A 23,286-nucleotide genomic window follows, 5' to 3' on the forward strand; every position below is an offset into this window, starting at 1 on the left:
CCTGGTTACTCAACAGCTCTGATGGAGATGTACGAGGAGATTAATGTTTTCAGGCCTGCTAACACACATCCGTTCTGCAGCCCATGGATCAAGAAGTAGTTTCAACTTTCAAGTCTTATTATTTAAAAGATACATTTTGTAAGGTTATAGCTGTCATAGATAGTGACTTCTCTGATGGATCTGGGCAAAATAAATTGAAAACCTTCTGGAAAGGATCCGCCATTCTAGATGCCATTAAGAACATTCACAATTCATGGGAGGAGGTCAAAATATCAACATTAACAGGAGTTTGGAAGAACCTGATTCTAAGACTCATGGATGACTTTGCGGGGTTTAAGACTTTAGGGGAGGAAATAACTGCAGATGTAGGGAAATAGCAAGATAACTTATAATTGGAAGTGGAGCCTGAAGATGACTGAACTGCTACAATCTCACGATAAAACTTTTTAACAGATGACAAGTTCTTCTTATGGATAAGCAAAGGAAGTGGTTTCTTGAGACGGAATCTACTCCTGGTAAAGATGCTGTGAACATTGTTGGAATGACAACAAAGGATTTAGAATATTCCATAAATTTAGTTGATAAAGCAGTGGCAGGGTTTGAGGAGACTGATTCCAGTTTTGAAAGAAGTTCTTCTGTGGGTAAAATGTTGTCAAACAGCATCACATGCTACAGAGACATCTTTAGTAAAAGGAAATGTTGATTGATACGGTAAACTTCATTTTTGTCTTATTTTAAGAAACTGTCACAGCCACTTCAACCTTCAGCAACAACCACCCTCATCAGTCAGCAGCCATCAACATCGAGGCAAGACAGTCCACCAGCAAAAAGATGAGATGACTCACTGAAGGCTCAGATTATGGTTAGTATAGTATAGTGTAAACATAGCTTTTAAATGCACTGGGAAACCAAAAAATTCACGTGACTCACTTTACGGAGATACTCGCTTTATTGCACTGGTGTGGAACAGAAGCTGGTGGCACAGTGGTTAAGAGCTCAGCTGCTAACCAAAAGGTCATCAGTTCAAACCCACCCGCTGCTCCTTGCCAACTCCATGAGTCAGAAACAACTCTACAGCAAAGGAGTTTTTGGTCTTTTATGCCTGTATTCACAACCCTTACTACTATTCAAGAGTGACTCTGAAGGTCTATGATATGTAGTAATTTGTAGTATTACTTGACTAGAATTTTGAATCATGCTTGCTGCCAAGCCAGCACGTTTCTCTCATCCGGCTAGTGAGGGAATCTAGTCAACTGAATCCGAATTTGCATCTCAAGGCAGTTTTACTATTTTAACATGCATGCATTTTATGGTAGAAACTGTGCTAAAAAGGTACTCCCAACTGTCTCTGAGGAAAAGACTAGGACCTACTCTATTTCTAAAACTATAAAAAAACATTAAAACAGAGTAGAAAAAAGTACAATGATTTTATTTAGAGCTAAAAAAAAAAAAAAGCCAGAGCTAGGGGAAAAAAAATCAGTGAGATTCTTCTAGGAATCATTATCACTGAGTCAGAGCCTACCTAATATGTTCATTACTCCCACTGACGGTTAAACAAAACATTCCTTTGGTATTAGTCAACAACAAACGTAACTGTGTATTAACTTAGTGAAGAAAAGAGTAGGGAAAGAACAGGTAAACACAAGACATATGGTATTAGGGTGGAACACTAAAATTAAAAGGCATTATAAGTTAAATAAAGGAAGTGATAATTTCCAAACTGTAGAACACTACCTCACTGCATACTTTAACATGGAAATATGTACATGATACTTGGCAAAAGAAACAAGTTACAAAATAGGGTGTATAATATGATGCTAATTTATAAAAATACACTAACACATACACACACGTAAGCATAGAAGTTTATTCTAACTAACGCACCTTGCTTTTTAGTAAAGAAAAATTAACAAGTTTTTGAAGCTGCCACAGTATCAGAAACTGAAATCCGTACATATTTTGAAAAAGATATTTAATATTCCTGACTATTTTTTACACAAAAGTTCACTTCTACTTATACCTGTCATCATTTTACAGATTTATACTGCAGCAAAACATTTTTTTTTTTTTTTTGGAGGGGGCAGTTTAGAATCCAGCAAAACATTACATATCCTAACTGCCTTTGAAGCCCGGGATGGTAGGTAGGAATAGCCCTACAATACAGTTCTTGACAATGAGATGTAAACAGAAATTGCTGGTGGAGTAGTCTAAAAAAAACGTTTTAAATGGGACTCCATACCCTAAGCAGTGCCACGAGAGGATGAGAAGCTTAATGAAAGCTTTCCACAGTCTTGTGGTGCTGGGCAGACAAAAAAACTGGAGTTCAGGCCCACAAGGTAGAGTGGCCATGGAAAGCACTCAGGCTTTTGGCCGGAACCTCTGAAGGACACCTGAAGAATAAGGATGAACTGGAAATAGGCTAAATCCCTGACTGGATTAAAGTGATCTGTCTCTAGCCTAACTGCCTGCCAGAAGCAAATCATCTCTGAAGTAATAAAAATTTCCATCCAGAGCCTCAAATTATCTTGAAAATACTTCATATACAATGTCCAGCATTCAATAAAAAAATTACTAGGCATGCCAGAAAACCAAATCATCAAAAATCAAAAGAAAAAAAATTGCAAAAGCAACAGATTTAGAGGAGATTCAGATATTAAAGATAACTGAGAGGTTAAAATTGTTGTTTTTAAAATTTTTTTAATGATAGAGAAGAAAAGAGCAAATCCAGCAGAGAACTGGAAAGTATAAAATCAAATGAAAAATTTTACACTAAAAAACAAAATAACCAAAATGAAGAATTTAGTGGATGTATTTAACAGCAGATTAGACACAGCTGAAAAAAAGATTGGTGAAATGGGAGATTAGTCAGTAGAAAATATCCAGTGCAGCACAGACAGAACATAAAGCATGTATGAGACATAGTGAAATGGTCTAAATGTCATGTAACTGGAGAGCCAGGAGAGAGGAGAAAGAAAGAACAGGGCAGGAAGGAAAAAAAAAAAAAAAAAGATGAAGAGATAACAGCCTGGAATTCTCAGAAACTGATCAAAGAAATGAAACCACAGATTCAAGAACCCCTAGAAGCACTCAAGTAGAACAAAGACAGCCACACCTAAACATATCACACTAAAATTGCTGAGAAAAGAAGATAAAAAGAAAATCCCCACAGCAGCTAGAGAAAACACAGACATTACCTATGAAGAAGCAACAATAAGACACCGACAAGAAACTACTATGTTTGATGATAAACATGAAATGTCATTTGGCCAATATCTGCTTTCTTAACTTAGAGAAGTTCAATGACAAACAGTATATCCATCATATATGCCAGAAAACATTGGAAGTTCAGATATCTGGTACTGTACACACCTTTTTTTTAAAATTTGATTGTGTTTTAGGTGTGTACTCTATACTTTTAATTAATTAAAAATAAACCAAGTCTTTTCAATAGAATTGGCTCTGTTAAGCTGATATATGTAACTGTACCACGCCAGTTTATATTAAGGAGCATATTCAGGAGCTTAATATTACTCTGGTACTGTCTGAGGGTTTCATATTTTATATGCTAACTTTGTTTCAATAACATTTATAAAAATTTCACACAGAAATAGCTGTGATTATTTCAATTTTATTTTAGCATATTCTTGGTATCATACGGATGTGTGCATTTCTGCACACAGTTTGTGATATTTAGATGAATATAGGTATTTTGGCAAAACAATGCATGCAATTAAAAACCTCTGAAGTCTAAAAAATGTTTCCTTTTTTATAATGAAATATTAAAATTTCAACAATCATTTCCACATAAAGAAACTCAGTACACTGTTTTAACTAGTGAAAATTTTTCTTCATGTGAGGAAAAAATCCCAACTTCTGGATTTCTGACAGGTATTTTTATATTTAGTAATGATTTTCTGTAAATCATTTTGGACACAATTGCCCAGTTAGATGCAAAACAAAATAAGGGTTTTATTTAATATCTCATATATTAATGTCAATTATTTATGGATAGATTTGTTTTCCTCCATAAAGACTTAATGTTATCTAGAACGGTTCACTTTTTTCTTATTTTAATTTTACAAATAAAGTTTTTTTCTTAAATCAACCTGCAATAATGAATTATGCCTTTGCATTCATTATGTCTTAATCAGGCATGTTAAAACAAAACAGATGTATGTATTACTAACTATAATCACTGCATTTTTTTAAATGCAGAGACCATAGTAAGGTATAAGGCAGAGGCCGTATTACCAAAAGGGTGTGGGGGAGACTATAAAGCAATCAATAATTTATAGCATGATCCAGAAATTCAAGACAAGCTTGTTGGCAAGGACTTACTAAGTAATTGCATCAAAAGACCACGGCTGACAGTATATCTGGATTTACTGCTTGTACAAGTTGTGTGAGACAAACAACCTTAATTAATGAAAGCATATGGAGAATATGGGAGACTTTGCTTACTCAGTCTTATGGATCACTCTTAAAGCACACTTTGTATTCAATCTTTTTATTCTATAAGGAGAAATCTGTTACAGTCATGTTCTTTATCATAGCCCCTAAGAAATAAAGAAAGGAAAATACTTAAAAGTTTCTTATGAATTCAAGGATCAAGCAGCTAAAAGCATAACTACAGATCACTGAAGCCAAAAGATTTATAGGAAGAGACACCAGCACAAACCTTATTAGTTTCACCTACAGGGGAGCAAAGGCTATGGAGAAAGAATACAAAGTTAAGTAGGATGATAACTAAGAACAGAAGCTAAGGAAGAGAATAAAAGGAGGACATGCTCGACAGTACCGAAAGCTGTTAAAAGATCAAAAAGACTACAAATGTCCATTATACTTTGTGATACAAATGCCATGACACTGAGAGCTGTCTGCACTCTCCTTCTGACCCTCTGTGGGACTGGAAGACAGATTAGAGTGGGTTGAGAAAAAAATGGTTCAACCCAGAAAGTAAAACTGCAAAAGGAAGAATCAAGCAAAATTAAAAAAAGCTGAAAGTGCACTCAGGAAATATTACTAATAATTCTTTAACCTTCTCAGAAGGAAACTGAAAGTAATTACTAACATGATTAGCAGCACTAATAAGGCAGGTGAGACAATTCAAGAAGGGAGGGTAGAGTTCTTAGCAACGTTCCAAGTGTTTTGGTATAAAACCTATCTTACTACTTTTGGGGATCTTTTTATTTGAGGACTAACTTACGTTTCTGTATATAGTCATAGAACTTCAAAGGGAATCCTGTATATGAAGTTCTTATTTCCCCAATAAAGTTCCTCAAGCAACAATAAGTTAGCAACTATTTTGCGTCCAAATGCCAATTAGTGGCAGAACTAGGAAATCAAACAATCTTTCTCTGAAGTTGAGATGTCTGTTATTTCCTCTACCCAAGCCCCTTTCTTAGGGAACAAAACCCCAAACTTGACTGCTCTACAGTGATTTTATCCTCCAACAATGAGGGCTGGCATGGATGACTGACCCAAGTATGGCCAAATTCTCCTTCTAAATTGTGGCACAGAAATGAGTCAGATCAAGAGTGAGGGGCTGTATAGTCATGAGGGCTCAAAGGCTGGTGCGGCACATTTTTAAGCTGCCAACGCAAAAGCTGATGTGCAGAAGGAGACAAGAGATCAGAGTGGATTTATAGAGAAGCAGAAGGGACAGACATATATTCTCATCTGACATACAAAAAGACTACACTGAACTCTCATCATTTGAGTTAGATGAATGTAACCATATACACTGTAAAAGGAGAGGAGAAGAGAGAGAAAAAACACTAGCAAAATGAAAGGGGGAAAAAAAACTTTAAATAGTAAGCACTTACACCCAAAGAGCACAGTGAGCGTATCAGTGGGGAGAAATGAATCAGTGGGTCTCAGCTGCCATGTGCCCCTTGCAGTATGAGCATCTACTACTGCACTAAGTGAGAGTCTACAGTTTGAAGATAAAATCTTTTTCATTCACCATGGCCACTAATGCTAGTCAACTATTTTGTGCAGCTGCCAACCGAAACCAAACAAACCCATACTTTTGTACGCTTTATGAGAAATTAAAAGTCTTTTCAAAAATAGTTCTGACTTGGTGAGAACTGCACCTGGCTTGCTATCTTAAAAACCTAACCTCCTCTTAAGATGCAGCTCTTCCACAAATGCCTGACAACTTAAATTGGCCATGTTGGGGTTGCTGTAATGGTATTCGAAGAAGCTCCCTGGGAACTTTCTAATGCCTTTTTTCCTTTGAGCTAATCTGTGTGGGTTTCTGTTCTTTACACTCAGGTGTTCACTAAGTGAGCCTCCTAATCTCTTTCGAGAACCTTTAAGAGTGATAGGACAGAGGAGCGAAAGGGAATAAAGCACTGTGGTTAGGAGCTCTAGCATCAGACAAATTTCTGTCCGAATCATGGCTCTATCACTAAGTAGAGTACTGTGACTTTGGACAAATTATTTAACCTCCACGAATCTCATTTTCCTTATTTACAAAATGGAGATTATAATGCCGACATCACTATATTTATTTTGAAGATTAAATGAGATAATGTATATTAAGCATTTAGTGCTATGCTTTGTATATACTATTACAACTAAGTTTAATCTTCCTGCTAAACTTAAAATTTCTCTTGTAGCTTTTTCCTAGCGCTCCATCAACTGGTCTTATTTGCCATGATATTTTTGTTAAAGTTTCTAAGATTTATGCAGGTGAAAAAAATTTATTAGCAAGGTAGGGTTTTCATAAATCATGGGGTAGTATGGGCTGCTCCTCTACCTTTTCTAGACTCACGAAGTTAATTTAGTTAGTTTTCCTAGGTAAGTTTTGGGGCCAGATAACAATATTCTTAACGGTACCCTATTAACATGAAAACTGTTAAGCATCACTCCCACCCCCTAAAGTGATCTTTCTTCCAAAATTATTTTTAAATAGTGGGTAGCTCTTACTAATTAAATATCATTTACGATAAAAGGGTTGGAAAGGTTAATAATTCATGGCCATGAACATAATTCCCAGCTAATAAAAAATTTCGATATTATATTTAATACGTAAATGCTCCTTCCAGAATCTTCACGTTTTTCAGATGAGTTTTATATAAACAAAAAACCAAGCCTGTTGCTCTCAAGTTGATTTCGACTCATAGAGACCCTACAGGACAGAGTAGAACTGCCCCATAGGGTTTCCAAGGAGTGCCTGGTGGATTTGAACTGCTAACCTTTTGGTTAGCAGCCACAGCTCTTAACCACTACACCACCAGGGTTTCCAAACCTGTTGCCGTCCAGTCAATTCTGACACGTTTATATATGCATCATCAGATAAAAGCCTATGACCCAGTACTGACACTAGTACCATCTCCACAAATTATAAAGAGTATCCTATGCAGATTTCTATTTTTTGAGATCTGGAGCCCTGACATTATTTAGTAAATTTACACTAGTCATAAGAAGAATGGGCTTAAACTAAATCTTTAAATAATCCTCAAATTTCATTTCAGACTAAAATTTCAGTCTTTTCTTATCTTGCCATTTGTTAAAGCTATTAAAAATAAAAACTGGTAGTTTAAAACTTTCTTGTCTACCTTGCTGGTAAAGCCATTGTAGGGAAATGGTAAACAGATAATACTACTTTATGTTTGTATAGCAATTAACAGCTTTCAAAGTAATCGGAGCGAAAGGCAGTGGTGGTTCAGTGGTAAAATTCTTGACTTCTACAGACCTGGTTTGGATTCCGGGCCAAAGCACCTCACTGTAGTCGCCACCTGTCTATCAGGGAAGCTGAGTATTGCTACGACGACGAGCAGATTTCAGTGGTGCTTCCAGACTAAGATGGACTACAAAGAAAGGCCCCATGATCTACTTCCAAAAACCAGCAAATGAAAACCCTGTGTATCACCATGGTCTGATCCACAACCAATCATGACATTGGACTGGGCAGCATTTTGTTTCATTGTACATGGGGTCACCACGATTCAAGGGCCAACTCTTTGGCAGCTAACAACAACAACGAGTACTCTTAGAGATACTTCACTTAATTCTCACACATACGAGTCAGTCAAACATGGCAACTTTTATTCCCATTTCACAGGAATGAAATTCAAGGTCATGAAAGTAACCACATAAGAAAATTAGGACCTAAATTTTCTAACTTCCAGTTTAAAACCCTTTCCAATTCATCGCACTAACTTTCACCTGGATCATTTACAATACTGTATAATTGGGGTCTGAATAACAGCTATAGTCAAATGAAGAAAAAAAAGGACAATAAAAAGAGTAAAACAGATAAAACAGGACAAGTTTCACATGTACTTTGTATTTAAGAAGGGGGTTTAGTACACAGACACTTAATTTTTTAAGAATTTAATCAAACAGAATGCTTGAGAGGTTATGAGGAAATGGAGAACCAAGCACTTTATGTGCAAGTTATCTGTGGGTGTGTGGGCAGTACTTTTTTCTTGCCATAAACTTCTGTTTGAGTCACTGTGGCAAATTGTAACTTCTTTTAGAGAGGAAAAATCCTGCTTGCAGCTCTGCCCTTGGGAAATGGTTTCACAATGCTTACCATACTTTATAAATAAATAGAGTTGAAGAAAAAGATTCCCTTTAGATAGAAATGGCAATTTCTAAGACTCGAGACTTTCCAGAAGCAAACAGAGTTCAGCTGCATGGTTAAACATACTTCTTCACTCACATAAAGAATCTGAAAAAGGCCTCTTATTTTGGCAAGAAGAAAGAAGAGCCTTAAGAACAGTAATGATACCCTTTCAAATAAAAAGACAAGTGAATAACAGGAAGGGGTAGACGTGGGCATAAAGCCTTGGCAATGGTGGGCTTGGCCATGGCCTGAATGCATAACATTTTCCCAAGTCTAGTTTATTAGAGAGTAAACAAAGCATTTGGATAAAAATGGATGAAATCACAGACTTCTAGGATTCTCCTCAGCGTTAGTAAAACATATTTTTTCCCTTCAAACTTTTTCTCCGTTAAAAAAAAGATAGTAATATGCTACTGTAACTCAAACAGAAGAACTAAGTCAGGAAAAAAAATAATAACCTCCCCAAACTTACACACACACGTGCACTACTTTTGAATCAATATGACAAAGCCAATTCCTTCCAACTCTTTATTACCCAAAGGTCTATATCACCCAAAAATTTGGTGCCAGAATTTAAAATGAGGTATAAGTTCTATCTACATGATCTACTATAATGTTTGTTTTTCCTGTGTGTGAAAACCTCTTGCATTATTTAAACTTTAATATTTACCTGCACTTCTGAATTGGAGTCAACAGGCTGTAATGAAAACCAAGTTTCTTTACCACTATGGTTACACAAGTCTTCTTTTTTGATGGCTACTTTTCCTGCAGGAAATAAGTAAAACAATATGAGAAAACATACTGTTTAATCCTAAAACTCATCTGCACTATTATATACGATACTTTGTAAAAATATTATTAAATGATTTGTACCTAATGATATAAAAGAAAAATCCACTTTTATAAAGTATTTTTCTGTATTCTAAAGAATGAAAAGTGCTTCAATTCCCTTTGCCTCTTGGCAGACACTCCTCTGGTCATTTTGAATCAGGAGACTAGATAAAAACTCAGTTGTATTTACAGAAAACTGCAGTTTTATTATTTACTCAGATTCGCGTTTTTGCCTAGAGTTCAGCCAATGTAAAAACTAATCACGAGGGCAATGCAAACTTATCCTACCAATTCTTAACATCATAGAATAATCATATGTTCTGGTAAATTGTGAGCAGACGTATCTACATTTAATAAGTGTTTATAAATTTCAATTAAGAGAAAAGGAAAAATAATATGATATATCATTAAATACACTGAATACTGATTTGAAAATTGAGATTTAAGCAATTATTAAAAATTTTCTTTTACCAAAACAATGCAAACACCGAATGACTATGTTGCTTCAATACATAAAAAAATCAAACCAGTTCCCTAAAGAGTTTATACCTCAGAAAAAAATACAACGCAATGAACAAAGTAGTATGAGAGGAAGATGCAAAAATGTTATTATAATGAAGTATTTGCCATGTTGCTGTACAAAGCATTTCCTTCCTCAATTCAAGTTTTAAGAAGTAGGCATAGTTTTGTATACGGCTGACAATTTATTCTGAGGCTGTACACAAAGCTTCAACGAAGGATATATTCTAAAGTCAAAAACAGTTCACTTCCTTTCATTTTATCAAGTAAGAATTTTCATTTTAAGTACCCTAATTATACTTCATATCCTTTCATCACTTATGACATATCTTGGTCTTTTAGTTCAACATCTGAAAATGTGAAGAAATTTTTCTGTCAACATATGTTAGCTTCTGTCTATCAAATGGAAAGAAAGGCATGACATGAAAACAAGCACAGAAAAAGTGTATTTAAAAATTTATTCTGGAGTTAGTGGTGATGGTTGCAAACTTTGAGAACACGCTAAAAACCACTGCACTGTACACTTTAAAAGGGTAAATTTCAGGGCTTTGAATTGATTCTTCCCAGTTCAGTCATGGCCAAGGAAGTGACACTGGAACAGAGCCGAATTTTTAAAATTTGGGTGAACCGGAATGGAAGCCCTGCCAGAAACCTAATCTCCCTCTTAGAAAACAAGGACAGCATACCTGCTGCTTAGCAACCATATCTCTTACCTACCAGATTCTGAGCAGAGTCGGAAACAGCTTCATGCCCAGCTCAAAGATGGAGGCTAATCATGCCGCTTTGAATGTCTGTTGCTCTCCACCATCCTGCCAATAATCCAATCTCATGCATCAAGCTCCTCAAAGGGCTCACTATGCCTCTTTCCAGTGTCTCCCACTCTAGGGCTTTGACCCATAATTTTTCCCATTCCGGTTACCGTTCGGAGCACCCAAATTGTAAACATTCGGTTCTCTTCCAGTCACACTTCACTGGCCATGACTAAACTGGTTCAAAGCCCTGGTAAATTTTAAGGTATGTGAATTACATTTTGATAAAGCTGTTATTTTTTTTCAAATTAACCATATCAAATATTTTGATAAGCTTATCTTCCCATTCATCACCTGGAAAACTAACTACATGTGTAAAGTTAAGGAAAATATTAAAATATATAGCTATATTTTCATTGTAGAGTAACAACTATATTAATAAACTCAAAGAAAAATTACTTAAAATTCATCAATTATATCTATTAACACATTAAGTTTAAACATGTAAAAGTTTATGATTAATAAAACTGCCCCTCAAAAAAAGAAAAAATATTTCCGATTTTCTTTTAAATAGATAAAATCTAACGTGAAGGCCGAAATCTTCGGCTGAATACATATGGAAGCATTTATAATCCATCCAGATCTTGTCATGGCACGAGGAAATGAATATACTTAAGTTCTTTTTTTGTTGAATTTAAGCTAAAAATCATGGGAAAATAGAATTTCTTCAGTAGTGAAGATACAGATTAAAATCCAACACAGACTTCAGACACCGACTGGAACTCCCAAATATTCTTGATACTGCTGAAGGAGTTCAGGTTAAGAGATAAATCATACAAACCTCTTGATATCTTTTACTTACAGATTGTATCAAATTCCTGGCTTAGGATACAAAACTATGGCAAAGTACTCAATACTGTGTGCCATAAATGATTATGATTACAGGTAGTTCCCAGGATACGAACATCCAACTTACAGAAGAATGGACTGTCATAAAGCCTAATGTATTAAAAATTTGAGTTAAATACCATGGTTCATAATAATGAACTCACGCACTACTCTGTGACTCATGAAGGCACTGGAAGTGTTTAAGTGTTTTATACACAAAGAAAGGTAAAATACATACTATATATTAAGACAAACACTTGGCTAACTGACACTAAGTAAGAATTGTATGTCCCTCTTCCAACTTACCTACAAATTTGACTTAAAGACTTAGGAACGAATCTTGTTCCTAACCCGGGGACTGCCTGTATCACAATTCTATCAAGTCAAGTGGTTCCCTTTACCAATGATTCCATATGAGATAAAAATAAAATGTTGAGGCAATATATAATGGTTTGGTACTTATTTTTTTAAATAATATATGTACATACAGAAACAGTTATATACCCTATTTTTACATAAACAACGCGTGCCTTATATGTTTGCCAACCACGTCCTCCCCCCACAAGGTATTTTCATAAGTGTCACTATGCTAATTTTTTTACAGCAATATGTAAAAAAAAAATTGGCATACTAGCACCTACAAAAATACCTCTCAGGGGGAGGGCACAGTTGGCAAACAAACAGAAGGCACATGTTATCTGTGTAAAAACATGATACATCCTATAGCTGAAGTTCTTACCTTTGGGAACCACCCACCACACTTGAAGAACCACTGTATCTCTGTGTCTTTTGTAACTTTTCCCCAGAAAAATGCACAGGTAGTATCTGGCACACAATTTTAATAGAGTTCACTCACCATCCAGAAATTCACTGGTAGACTTCTGGTGAAGACCCCTATTCTACAATGACCAGGAATTTTAGTTTTATTCATAATTTATAAGTATGCATGTAAACATACAACTATCACTAACACAAGCTCCCAGCTTAAAAAGAGGGCTTTTTTAAAAAGTTTATTTCGAAGTTTATTGGTTTAATTGATGCATTCATTCATTCAACAAATAACTACAACGGCACTGTGTTTTAAGTAGTGATTTGATTTCCAGGCTCCCCCAGCTAAAGTCTATTTAATCAGTAACAATACTAAAATACTAGAGTAGGAATCTACCCATCCTACTTACAACCCCCAACTCAGATCACTGGAAATACATCTTCTCTGTCACAGGTGCCCTTCCAAAAGAGAATCCTCTCTTTGCCTCACAGGTAAAAAGAAATTCCTTAAGCCAAGTGCCCTCTTTCTCCTATTTCATATCTCCTATATCCATGTAACTCATATCACTGAAGAGTTAAATGGTTCTTGTCCTCTGAGAGAGGAACCTTTCTCTCACTAGCTGCATATATTAGTGACTTGTAAGTGGAGAAAAACCTGGTATTTTATTGTCAGTTCTTATTCTTAACAGGAAATTCTGGTGGTGTAGCAGTTAAGAGTTTGGCTGCTAACCAAAAGGTCAGCAGTTCAAATCCACCAGGTGCTCCTTGGAGACCCTACAAAGCAGTTCTACTCTGTCCTCTAGGATCGCTATGAGTCGGAATTGACTCGATGGTCTTGAGTTTGGTTTGGTGTTTTGGTTATATTCTTAAGTTCCTTTTTAAGATGCCAATTTCTGATACATAAAGATTTAGATGTATGAGACCAGTTGTCCTGATGAAGCAGAGAAGAGCACACGATCCTAAGGATCAGAGAAATTATTATGTAAGAATGACAGAGGAAAACAAAGAAGAATATTTGAGGTCATTATGTATTCAGATACCCTCAACATGTCAGTTTATTTGGCAATATAACATACAAAAAAGAAATATGTTATCAGACCTTAGAGACACATTCTTGCTGCTGTTAGGTTCGGTTGAGTTAATTCTGACTTAGAGCATTACATGGCAGTGAACTGGACAAAATCAGATAAAGCTTAATTTTGGGGACTATGGGAGACTTGAGCATATTTCAAATCAGAAAGGAGAGATGGAGGACGAAATTCAGTACACTAAAAAAGGAGAGGATAATTCATGTTTTATATTAAAGACTTCTACTTATTAAAATATAAAGATACGATGCAAAGACCATGAGTGTGACACATATGCAAGCCAGTTTAGCTTTGTTCTAGTCCATCCTCCAAAACCATATCCCTGTCTCAATTATTTAATACATTAATTAGTCATCAGTGCAACTAGGGAGAAAAAGTATGACTGAATTAAAGCAAATAATTATTTCTACTAGAAAAACTTCAAAAACAGATATTCTTTGGGGGAGGGGATCAATAGTGTACCTATGTAAAAAAAAAAAATCTGAGTCATTCAATAAATACTTATCAAACACTTAGTAAATGTGAAGCACTCTGTGAGTCACAGTCCCAGCCCTCGTAAGTATCATGTTCAACTAGAGAATCTAGACATTAGACAGTAAACTGATGTACAAGCACCATGAGTACCACAAAAAGGGAACCAACTGCCAGGTGTTATGGAAACACATGACGTGGTAACTGGGGAATCAGCGAAGGCCTCCCTGAGGAAGCGTCACCTAAGCTGAGTATACCCCAGTAAAACCCAGTGCTGCCGAGTCGATTCCAACTCATAGCGACCATATATAAGCTGAGTATACATAAGTTGAGTACACAGATTAAAAATCAAACTGACAAATGAACAAGTCTAAAGAAATGGATTAGGAACGGTGAGCATGTATTATTCTGTATCTTTCTGTACTTTATACTTAGGAAAATAATGAATATAATAAACGCCAAAGTTATGATTAAAAATAATTATGAAACAGTACATACCTATACGAAGGTCTCTTTGTAAAACACTCTTATCATACACGTAGAAAGACAAATACTGGAACGTTCTTGGAATCTCAAAGTAAAATTCTTCACTGAAAAATGGGCTAGAAAAAAAAGGGGAATGCTCGTTAAATTTAAACTTAACAGTATCCTCAGATGGTATCATTTTCAGCAAAATCAATTACAGACTAAAATGCCATAGAGAAAAGCTTCATAAGTCCAAGTCAATTCTCAACCAGTTTCAACTAAGTTCTTACAGAACAAGGTGAACTCTAAGAGACCCCCGGCTGTCAGAACGAGCTCTGAACAGAGATTTTCCTGAATCTTACAGACAGAAGACCCAGTAACTGACAGCAGACACGGTCCCCCAAAAAGCCAGCTGCCGTGTGTCGACTCCTACTCACGGCAACCTCACAAGTATCAGAGAACTGTGCTCCGGAAGGTTTTCAATGGCTGGTTTTTCAGAAGTAGATCATATGCCTTTCTCCCAAGGCACCTATGGGTGGACTCGAACGTTCAACCTTTTGGCTGGCAGCTGAGAGTGCTAACGGTTTTCACCACCTGGGGAACTACGGTAGACCTAAATGAGAGCTGAGGACAGTGTCATTCATACCATCATTGCCTCAAGGAATATGCTAAGCTGTCTCAATCATAATAATAAGTTAACACCTAAAATGGGTAATTTATACAAAACGGTGCTTCAAAAAAATTTTTTAATCAACTTGATTGAGGTATAAATTGCATACCACAAAATTCAGTTTAAAGTATAGAGGTTGATGACTTTTGATAAATTTATAAACCTATGTAACCTCCACCTCAATCAAGATAGAGAACATCTCTATCTCCCCAGAAGGTTCCCCACGCCTCTCTGCAGTCACCCCTCCCCCACAAACCTGCTATAGGCAGCTGGTAATCTAATTTCCATAACTATATTCTAGAAGTTCATATAAACGGGATCATAGGGTATGTACTCGTGCCCAGCTCCTTTCACTCAGCTTAACGTCTGTGAGATTCTCCATGGTGTTGTGTGGATCAGTACTTGATTCCTGTTAATTACTGAATACTATTCTGTTGGCCGAATATGCCACAACCCATTTTACTGCTGTCATCTGAGTTGTTCCCAGCTTTTAGCTATGAAAACAAAGCTGCTATGAACATTTTTATACAAGGCTTTTTCTGGACACAGACTTTCATTTCTCTTGGGTAAGTGACTAAAATTGCTGAGTTAAAGGGTAGGTGAATGTTTAATCTGGTTGTACCACTTTGCACTCCTACCAGCAATGTGTGAGAGTTCCCGTTTCTCTCCATCCTTGTCAACTGTGTACTGACAATCTTTTTAATTTTAGCTATTCTAGTGAATGTGACATGATAAATTTACACATCTGTGTATCTTCACCCCAATCAAGATACAGAACATTTCTATCTCCCCCCAGAAAACTCCTTTGTGCCCCCCTCTGCACTCACCCCCCCTACACTGCCACAAGCAACTACTGATTCAATTTCTACCAGTATCGACTGTATTCTAGAATTTATAGTGATGGAAATGGTTTTAAACTGCATTTCCCAGATGACTAATAATGTTGAGTATCTTTTCATGTGCTTCTTGGCCATTTACAAATTTTCTGTTCAGGTCTTCTGTCCATATTTAAAATAGGCTATCTATCTTACTGAGTTTTAAGGGTTTGGTGTTTGTTTTTTTAAAAGAAATTCTGAATACAAGTCCTTTGTCAAAATATTTTCTTCCGTCTACAGCTTGTCTTTTCATTTTCTTGATGGTGTTTCTTAAGGAGCAGAAGGCTCTAATTTTGATAAAATCCAATGTATCAATTTTCTTTATGACTAGTGCTCTTTGCATCCTCAGTAAGAGATCTCTGCCTGCCCCAAGGCTATGGTTTTCTATGAAACAGCTTATTTTCACAAGTTTAAGAATGGGACTTTGATCACATTTAAATTCTTGTATGAAGACATGAACCTCTGAAATCCTAGTATCTTTGTCAAGAGTATTTCATTCCTGAGAATGTTTAAAGAACAATAAGATACCTTTAAAATGTCACCATGAAGTGCAGTATGTTAAGAATGTCACAACTAAAAGAGAAGTTGCAATGTACAGTAAAATACTCTTAAAGAAATCATTTCTGACCTTGTCCAGAAAACAGCTGACTCACCTTTTTAGTTGTTATTATAACGCTTGATGAACTTTTGTCATTATCATTTCTCACTTTAGATGTAAACAAAATAAACTTTTTAAAGTTGGCCTGTCAAAGTAATTAGTCTTCTAATTAGTTTCAACATAGAAATCAATGCAAAAACAACTATTAGACCAAGACATGAAATGTATAGGTATTTTTTCCCTTGCATCAATTTATAAATAATTGTAAAATGGGGGAATTTCCTTTCTGTATCAAACATCCACATTTTCAAACATTATTTTAAAAACACATTCTAAAGCCAATAAAAACAACATAAGAATTATGAAGTTATCTGTAACACCGTATCATCACAATCTCAACAACCTAATTCATCCCCAAATCCAGGTGTCCACATCCTAAACTTACAAATTAATCACATAATCTATCCATGCAAAGAAAACTTTTCAACAGGGTTGATAAGGAGCTATGACTAGATTTATACAGTTTTTGAAACAGCACTCCACTATTACCACTGACCTATGATCATGCATATGACTCCTGAGGAGACTCCTGGTGTACAGAAGGGAAATCTGAGCTGTGTTGCTGTTACTCAGTTGGTTTATATACCACCTCAGACTGCTAAGAGGACCTGAGGTCAATGTTTGGGAGCTATCCCTATCTGATTCCTAGTCACCTGTTATGAAAACTCTATATTCAGATTACATATGAAAACTATTATATCCAGAACCCATAAAAGATCTGAACGGTATCTATCAACGTCCAGCTTAACAGCTTATCACAATATCCAAAGGTATAGGAAACACTATAATGAAAGCAAGCTGGGCAAAGGTTTAAACTACAGATGCTTTCCCCCTATTCCGCAAGGAAAAATGCTAGGGGACACCCAAAATCCAAGCAGCTAGTCTAAACGTACTGAAATTAACTAAGGCAACCACCGCCAGTCTTAAAATATCCAATTTGCCAGGCATCTAGAAAAATGTATTACTAAACCTAAAAATAATTTCGATGTATTATTAAAAAAAAAAAAACAACTGGTTTCATTGTTTTGCCTAATATAAATCTCTGAAAACGGTATTAAAAAAAAAAAATTGATTAGCTTTAGCTACTCATTTACAAGACCAGATATTAGAAATTACAGTGCAAGTATTCAACTCACAGTTACTGGTTAGTTTCGTATATCACTCATTATTGTATGATATGGAATCAGTGTACATTAAGTAACAAATTGAGATTTTAGAAAGTTTCAGATCCCAATCACGGTTTTGCTTCTAACTTCCTTTATTACATACACAGATTATTCAGCCTTTTGGTGCCTCAGTTTCATCACTGGTAACATATATATAACACCAGAATTCTAACACTACAGAGACAGGTGATTTATGGCTAAGGATTGGAAAGGTATGAACTCTTTGGGTTACTGAAGTATTTTAAGATTTACACAATGCCCTTCCTATGAAGAATTCAACATACAACATTATAAAAATTAGAAATAAAGTCTAAAGAGGAAAAAAGGCAAACGTAAAGGAAAAAATATATGAAAAAGGACAAAAAAAAAACAGACTCTAATAGCCTGAAATACAACTCACATACGTCATGGTACTCAATATTTCATCCACCACATACTCGTTCCAACAACTTCCTATGTCCCTGCTTTGATTCTTCATCTCTGAACAAGACTGCACCCTTCCAGCACAACTATGCACTAGAATCAAGTCCACAGACACTGTGTTACAAGGCCACAGTAGCATATTCAAATTTCACAAATCAGAATTTACCCGGACACTCTCCAAGTGCTATTACACTTTAAAAAGATGAGACATCTACCTAAGAGTTCATTCCTTGATAATGCATTTCTAAGCTAAGCGACTTGCATAAACTTTAAGAAGTAATTTATTCTTTAGAGAAACAAATATACTTTGAGGAGAGTTCAAGTGAATGGGCAAAACTTAGCCTAGAAAAACAGACTAAGGTATATGATAGGTGTTTTCAAAACCCTGAAAAGTGTCATGGGAAAAATGGACTAAATCTGTTCTCCAGAAATGCAGGGGGCTAGAACTAGAAACAATTAAGAGGAAACTATATTCTGAGGCAACGAAAAGCCACACGAAAACAAACACTGCATATGTTGTTCTCATGGCTGTATGCATAAATAGCACCTAGCATGTCCTTGGAGCCCTGGTGGTGCAATGGTTAAGAGCTACCGTGAGCTACAGCCGCTAACCAAAAGGCTGGCAGTTTGAATTCACCAGCCATTCCTTGGAAATTCTATTGGGCAGTTCTACTCTGTCCTGTAGGGTCACTATGAGCCGGAATTGACTTGATGGCAATGGACTTGGTTTTTTGGTTTAGCACGTTCTTGACATATAACAGGTTCTCATTTTCATAAACGTTAATCAACTGAATGTGAAAATGTTCTAAGAGTCAATAGTTCAAGGCCCAAATAGGCTGCTCAGGAGGCAATGACCTCTTTGGTCACTGGACACTATAAAGCAAATGCCAGACACTGTCAGACGGAACCAAGCATAAGGTGGTTAGACAAGCTCAGTGAACAATGAGGGTCCTTCAAACTCTGACCATCTGTAATTCTAAAAACAAATTCAGAATGTAAAAGAAAAGTGAAAGTTCCAGGTGAAGAAAGTCTTGATTACTACAATCTGAAAAAATGTATAAAATGTATCACAATCATTATATGTCTTACGAATACATAAGATAATTTACCAATTTTTCTACCAACCTTAAAGATTTTTCAACAACCTGGGTACGATAAACTTCTTCCTGGTCCAAATTTATGGTGCAGAAACAATCTCTCATTTTGTTGGGTCCAAGATAGGGCAATAAATTTTTTGCTTCACCTGTTGGTACAAAAATTCAAATTGATGTTAAGTATCACCCACTATTTCACAGTAAGCCTTTTATAGGATGAATTTAATCCAAACGAACATATTAACCGTGGTACAGGAAAAAAAGGTGATTAGATAAAGAAGATCATCAACTTGGTCTAAAAGAATATGGAACGATTGAAGGGAGGCAGGGCATCTGGGGTCATATTACATTGTTGTATCCCTGTCAGTATGAAAGGGCAAATCGACCCCACTTGTATTCTTCATCCCATCCTATCAGCGCCCCCTCAAGAACTTAGCTGGTCTAGTCAACTCTGGCTCATAGAAACCCCATGTAACAGGGCAGAACTGCCCCCACAGGGGGTCTCCTAGGCTGTACTTACGGAAGCAGATCGCCAGGTCCTTCTCCCGCGGAGCCGTTGGGTGAGGATGAACCACCAACCTTGCAGTTAGCGGCTGAGAACTTAACCATTGTGCCACCACAGCTCCTTTCAAGAACTTTACTCCTACTATTAATCCTTTCCTGTATCATCAGTTTTCCTCTTTAGTGATTATTTCCACCAGCACATTTTGGTATTTTCCAATTTTAAAAAGCAAACAAAAATCTCTCTTCACTCCACCTCCCACCTCCTGATACAGCTCCATTTCTAGACTTCTTTTCACAGCAAAACTTCTCCAAAAAATCGTTCTCATTGTCTCTACTTTTTCAGCTTCCATTCACTCTTTGACCCTTTCCATGCTTCTGAGTTAACCATGCAACTGAAACCACTCTGGCCAAGGTCACCAATGCTTTCTATATTGCCAAATCCAATGGTCATTTCTCCGTCCTCATTATACTTGACCTCACAGCATCATTTAACACAGTAAACATTAACATTCCTCCTTAAAATGCTCTCTCTTCTTTTGGGTCCCACAAAACATCATTTCTGTTCTTCCTTCTACATCACTGACCCTCTAACCCTCTTCTTCTCCTCCTTTACCTCTAAACACTGCCTGTCCCAGGGCTCAGTTCTAGACCGTTTTCTCTTCCTTCCCCAGGCAAAACCACCCAGATCTGCATCTACAGGCACGACCGTTCGTCCTCAACACTAAACGTGAATATTCAGTTGCACCCTTGGGTACATACCAGTTGCTGCTGAGTCGATTCTGACTCCTAGAGGCCCTGTAGGACAGAGCTCCATGGGGTTTCCAAGGAGCAGCTGGTGCATTTCAACTGCCAACCTTTTGGTTACCAGCCAGGTCTTAACCGCTGCGCCACCAAGGCTCTCTATAGGTACCTCAAATTTAACATACCCCAGATACACTATCTGATTTCCTTCCCTAAAACACGCTCCTCTCCTGGTATTCCTCTCTTCAATAAATGCTACTACCACCCTCCTCTCTTTCTCACTATTCTCCCACCCAAATGCACACCTCCCCTCTCACCCTCACATCTAATTAATCAGAAAACCCAACAGACTTCAAAATAAATCTCAAATCCAACCTTTTCACCTCACCTTCACTGTTATCACTCCTTTGGACAACCAAGACAGTTTTCTAATTGGTGCCTCTGATTCCACTCTTGCCCCTCATAATTCATTCTCTATAAAACAGAGCAATCTTTTGAACATATTCTTCAAGCCAGTCACTCCCCTGCTCTGATACCATCCTATTTCACTTAGAATACAATCCCATCTCTGTACCATGATCTTCACAGCCCTCCTGAACCAGCACCGTCTACCTCTCTGACCTCTTCTCCTGCTCACCCCAGTATTCACCTTGTTCAGGCTATGGCCTCTGCCGGGAATGCTCTACCCCTGTTATCTTCCCATGGCTGCTCTTCCTTATCATTCAGGTCTCAGCTCAATTGTCACTTCCTCAGAGAAATCTTTCCTCACTATTCTACCTAAATAGATAATCCCGCTGCCATATTCTATTTCTCTGTTTTATTTTCTGAGCAGCATTTACGGCTATCTGAAACTGTTAATTTTTTACTTAAGAGTTTATTTTCTGGTTTCTCCATCCCTGAGGCTTGAGAACTTGTTAATTCCCAAAATCTAAAACAGTGAGTGTCATATAGTAGGCACTGAAGAAACATCTGTTGATCATACCATGCACAAAAACTAACTCAAAATGGATCAAAGACCTCAATAAACCCACTGCCGTCAAGTCGATTCTGACACATAGCAACCCTACAGGACCGAGTAGAACTGCCCAATAGAGTTTCCAAGGAGTGCGTGGCAGATTCGAACTACTGACCTCTTGGGTAGCACCCGTAGCACTTAACCACTACGCCACCAGGGTTTCCATTATATAAAATCTAGAACTATAAAGATCATGGAAAAAAAATAGGGACAATACTAGGAGCCCTAATACATGGCATAAACAGTACACAAAACATTGCTAACAGTGCACAAACACCGGAAGAGAAACTAGATAACTGGGAACTCCTAAAAATCAAACACCCATGCTCATTCAAAGACATCACCAAAAGAGTAAAAAGATTACCTACAGACTGGGAAAAAGTTCTTAGCTATGACATTCTGATCAGTGTCTGATCTCTAAAATCTACACGATACTGCAAAAACTCAACTACAAAAAGACAAATAACTCAAAAAATGGGCAAAGGCTATGAATAGGCACTTCACTAAAGAAGACATTCAGGTAGCTAACAGATACACGAGGAAATGCTCACTTTCATTAGCCATTAGAGAAATGCAAATCAAAACTACAATGAGATTCCATCTCACTCCAACAATGCTGACATTAATCCAAAAAACACAAAATAATAAATGTTGGAGAGGTTGTGGAAAGACCGGAACATTTATACACTGCTGGTGGGAATGTAAAATGGTACAACCACTTTGGAAATCAATCTGGCGCTTCCTTAAAAAGCTAGAAATAGAACTACCATACGATCCAGCAATCCCACTCCTCGGAATATATCCTAGAGAAATAAGAGCCTTTACACGAACAGACATATGCACACCCATGTTCACGACAGCACAACAGCAAAAGGATGGAAACCTATCATCGGATGAATGGATAAATTATGGTATATTCACACAATGGAATACTATGCATCGGTAAGAAACAATGATGAATCTGTGAAACATTTCATAACATGGAGGAATCTGGATAGCATTATGCTGAGTGAAATTAGTCTACTGCAAAAGGACAAATATTGTATGACACCTGTTATAAGAACTCAAGAAAGAGTTTAAACAGAAAGAAAATATTCTTTGATTGTTACGAAGAGTGGGGAGGGAGGGAGGGAGAGAGAGGGGTATTCACTAATTAGATAGAAAACAAGAAATAATTTTGGTGAAGGGAAAGACAATACACAATACAGGAGAGGTCAGCACAACTGGACTAAACCAAAAGCAAAGAACTTTCATGGATAAACCAAATACTTCAAAGGCCAGTGTAGCAAGGGTGGGGGTTTGGGGACCACGGTTTCAGGAAACATCTAGGTCAACTGGCACAGTAAAATCTATTAAGAAAACATTCTGCATCCCACTTTGGAGAGTGGCATCTGGGATCTTAAATGCTAGCAAACGGCCATCTAAGATGGATCAATTGGTCTCAGCCCACCTGAAGCAAAGGAGAATGAAGAACACCAAAGACACAAGGTAATTATGAACCCAAGAGACAGAAAGGGCTGCGTAAATCAAGACTACATCTACCTAAGGCCAGAAGAACTAGATGGTGTCCAGCTACATCTGATGACTGCCCTGACAGGGAACCCAACAGAGAACCCCTGAAGGAGCAGGAGAGTAGTGGGATGCAGACCTCAAATTCTCGTAAAAAGACCAGACTTAATGGTCTGACTGAGACTATAAGGACCCTGGAGGTCGTAGTCCCCAGACCTTCTGTTAGCCCAAGACAGGAGCCATTCCCAAAGCCAACTCTTCAGACAGGGCTTGG

At 37.0% G+C, this 23,286-nt stretch overlaps 1 protein-coding gene across 2 annotated transcripts in view; it reads right to left on the reverse strand.

Moving 5' to 3' along the window:
- Positions 1 to 23,286, reverse strand: part of RASA2 (RAS p21 protein activator 2) — a 113,309-nt gene that overhangs the window by 69,674 nt on the left and 20,349 nt on the right. For both annotated transcript variants that reach the window (XM_049867536.1, XM_049867535.1), the window contains exons 2-4: positions 19,275 to 19,392; positions 14,391 to 14,494; positions 9,249 to 9,343 (exon numbers count right to left, since the gene is read on the reverse strand). In XM_049867536.1, coding sequence (XP_049723493.1) covers positions 9,249 to 9,343; positions 14,391 to 14,494; positions 19,275 to 19,392 — 317 coding nt within the window. The remainder of the gene's footprint in view (positions 1 to 9,248; positions 9,344 to 14,390; positions 14,495 to 19,274; positions 19,393 to 23,286) is intronic.

This window comes from Elephas maximus, chromosome 23 (genome assembly GCF_024166365.1).
Source record: "Elephas maximus indicus isolate mEleMax1 chromosome 23, mEleMax1 primary haplotype, whole genome shotgun sequence".
NCBI lineage: Eukaryota > Metazoa > Chordata > Mammalia > Proboscidea > Elephantidae > Elephas > Elephas maximus.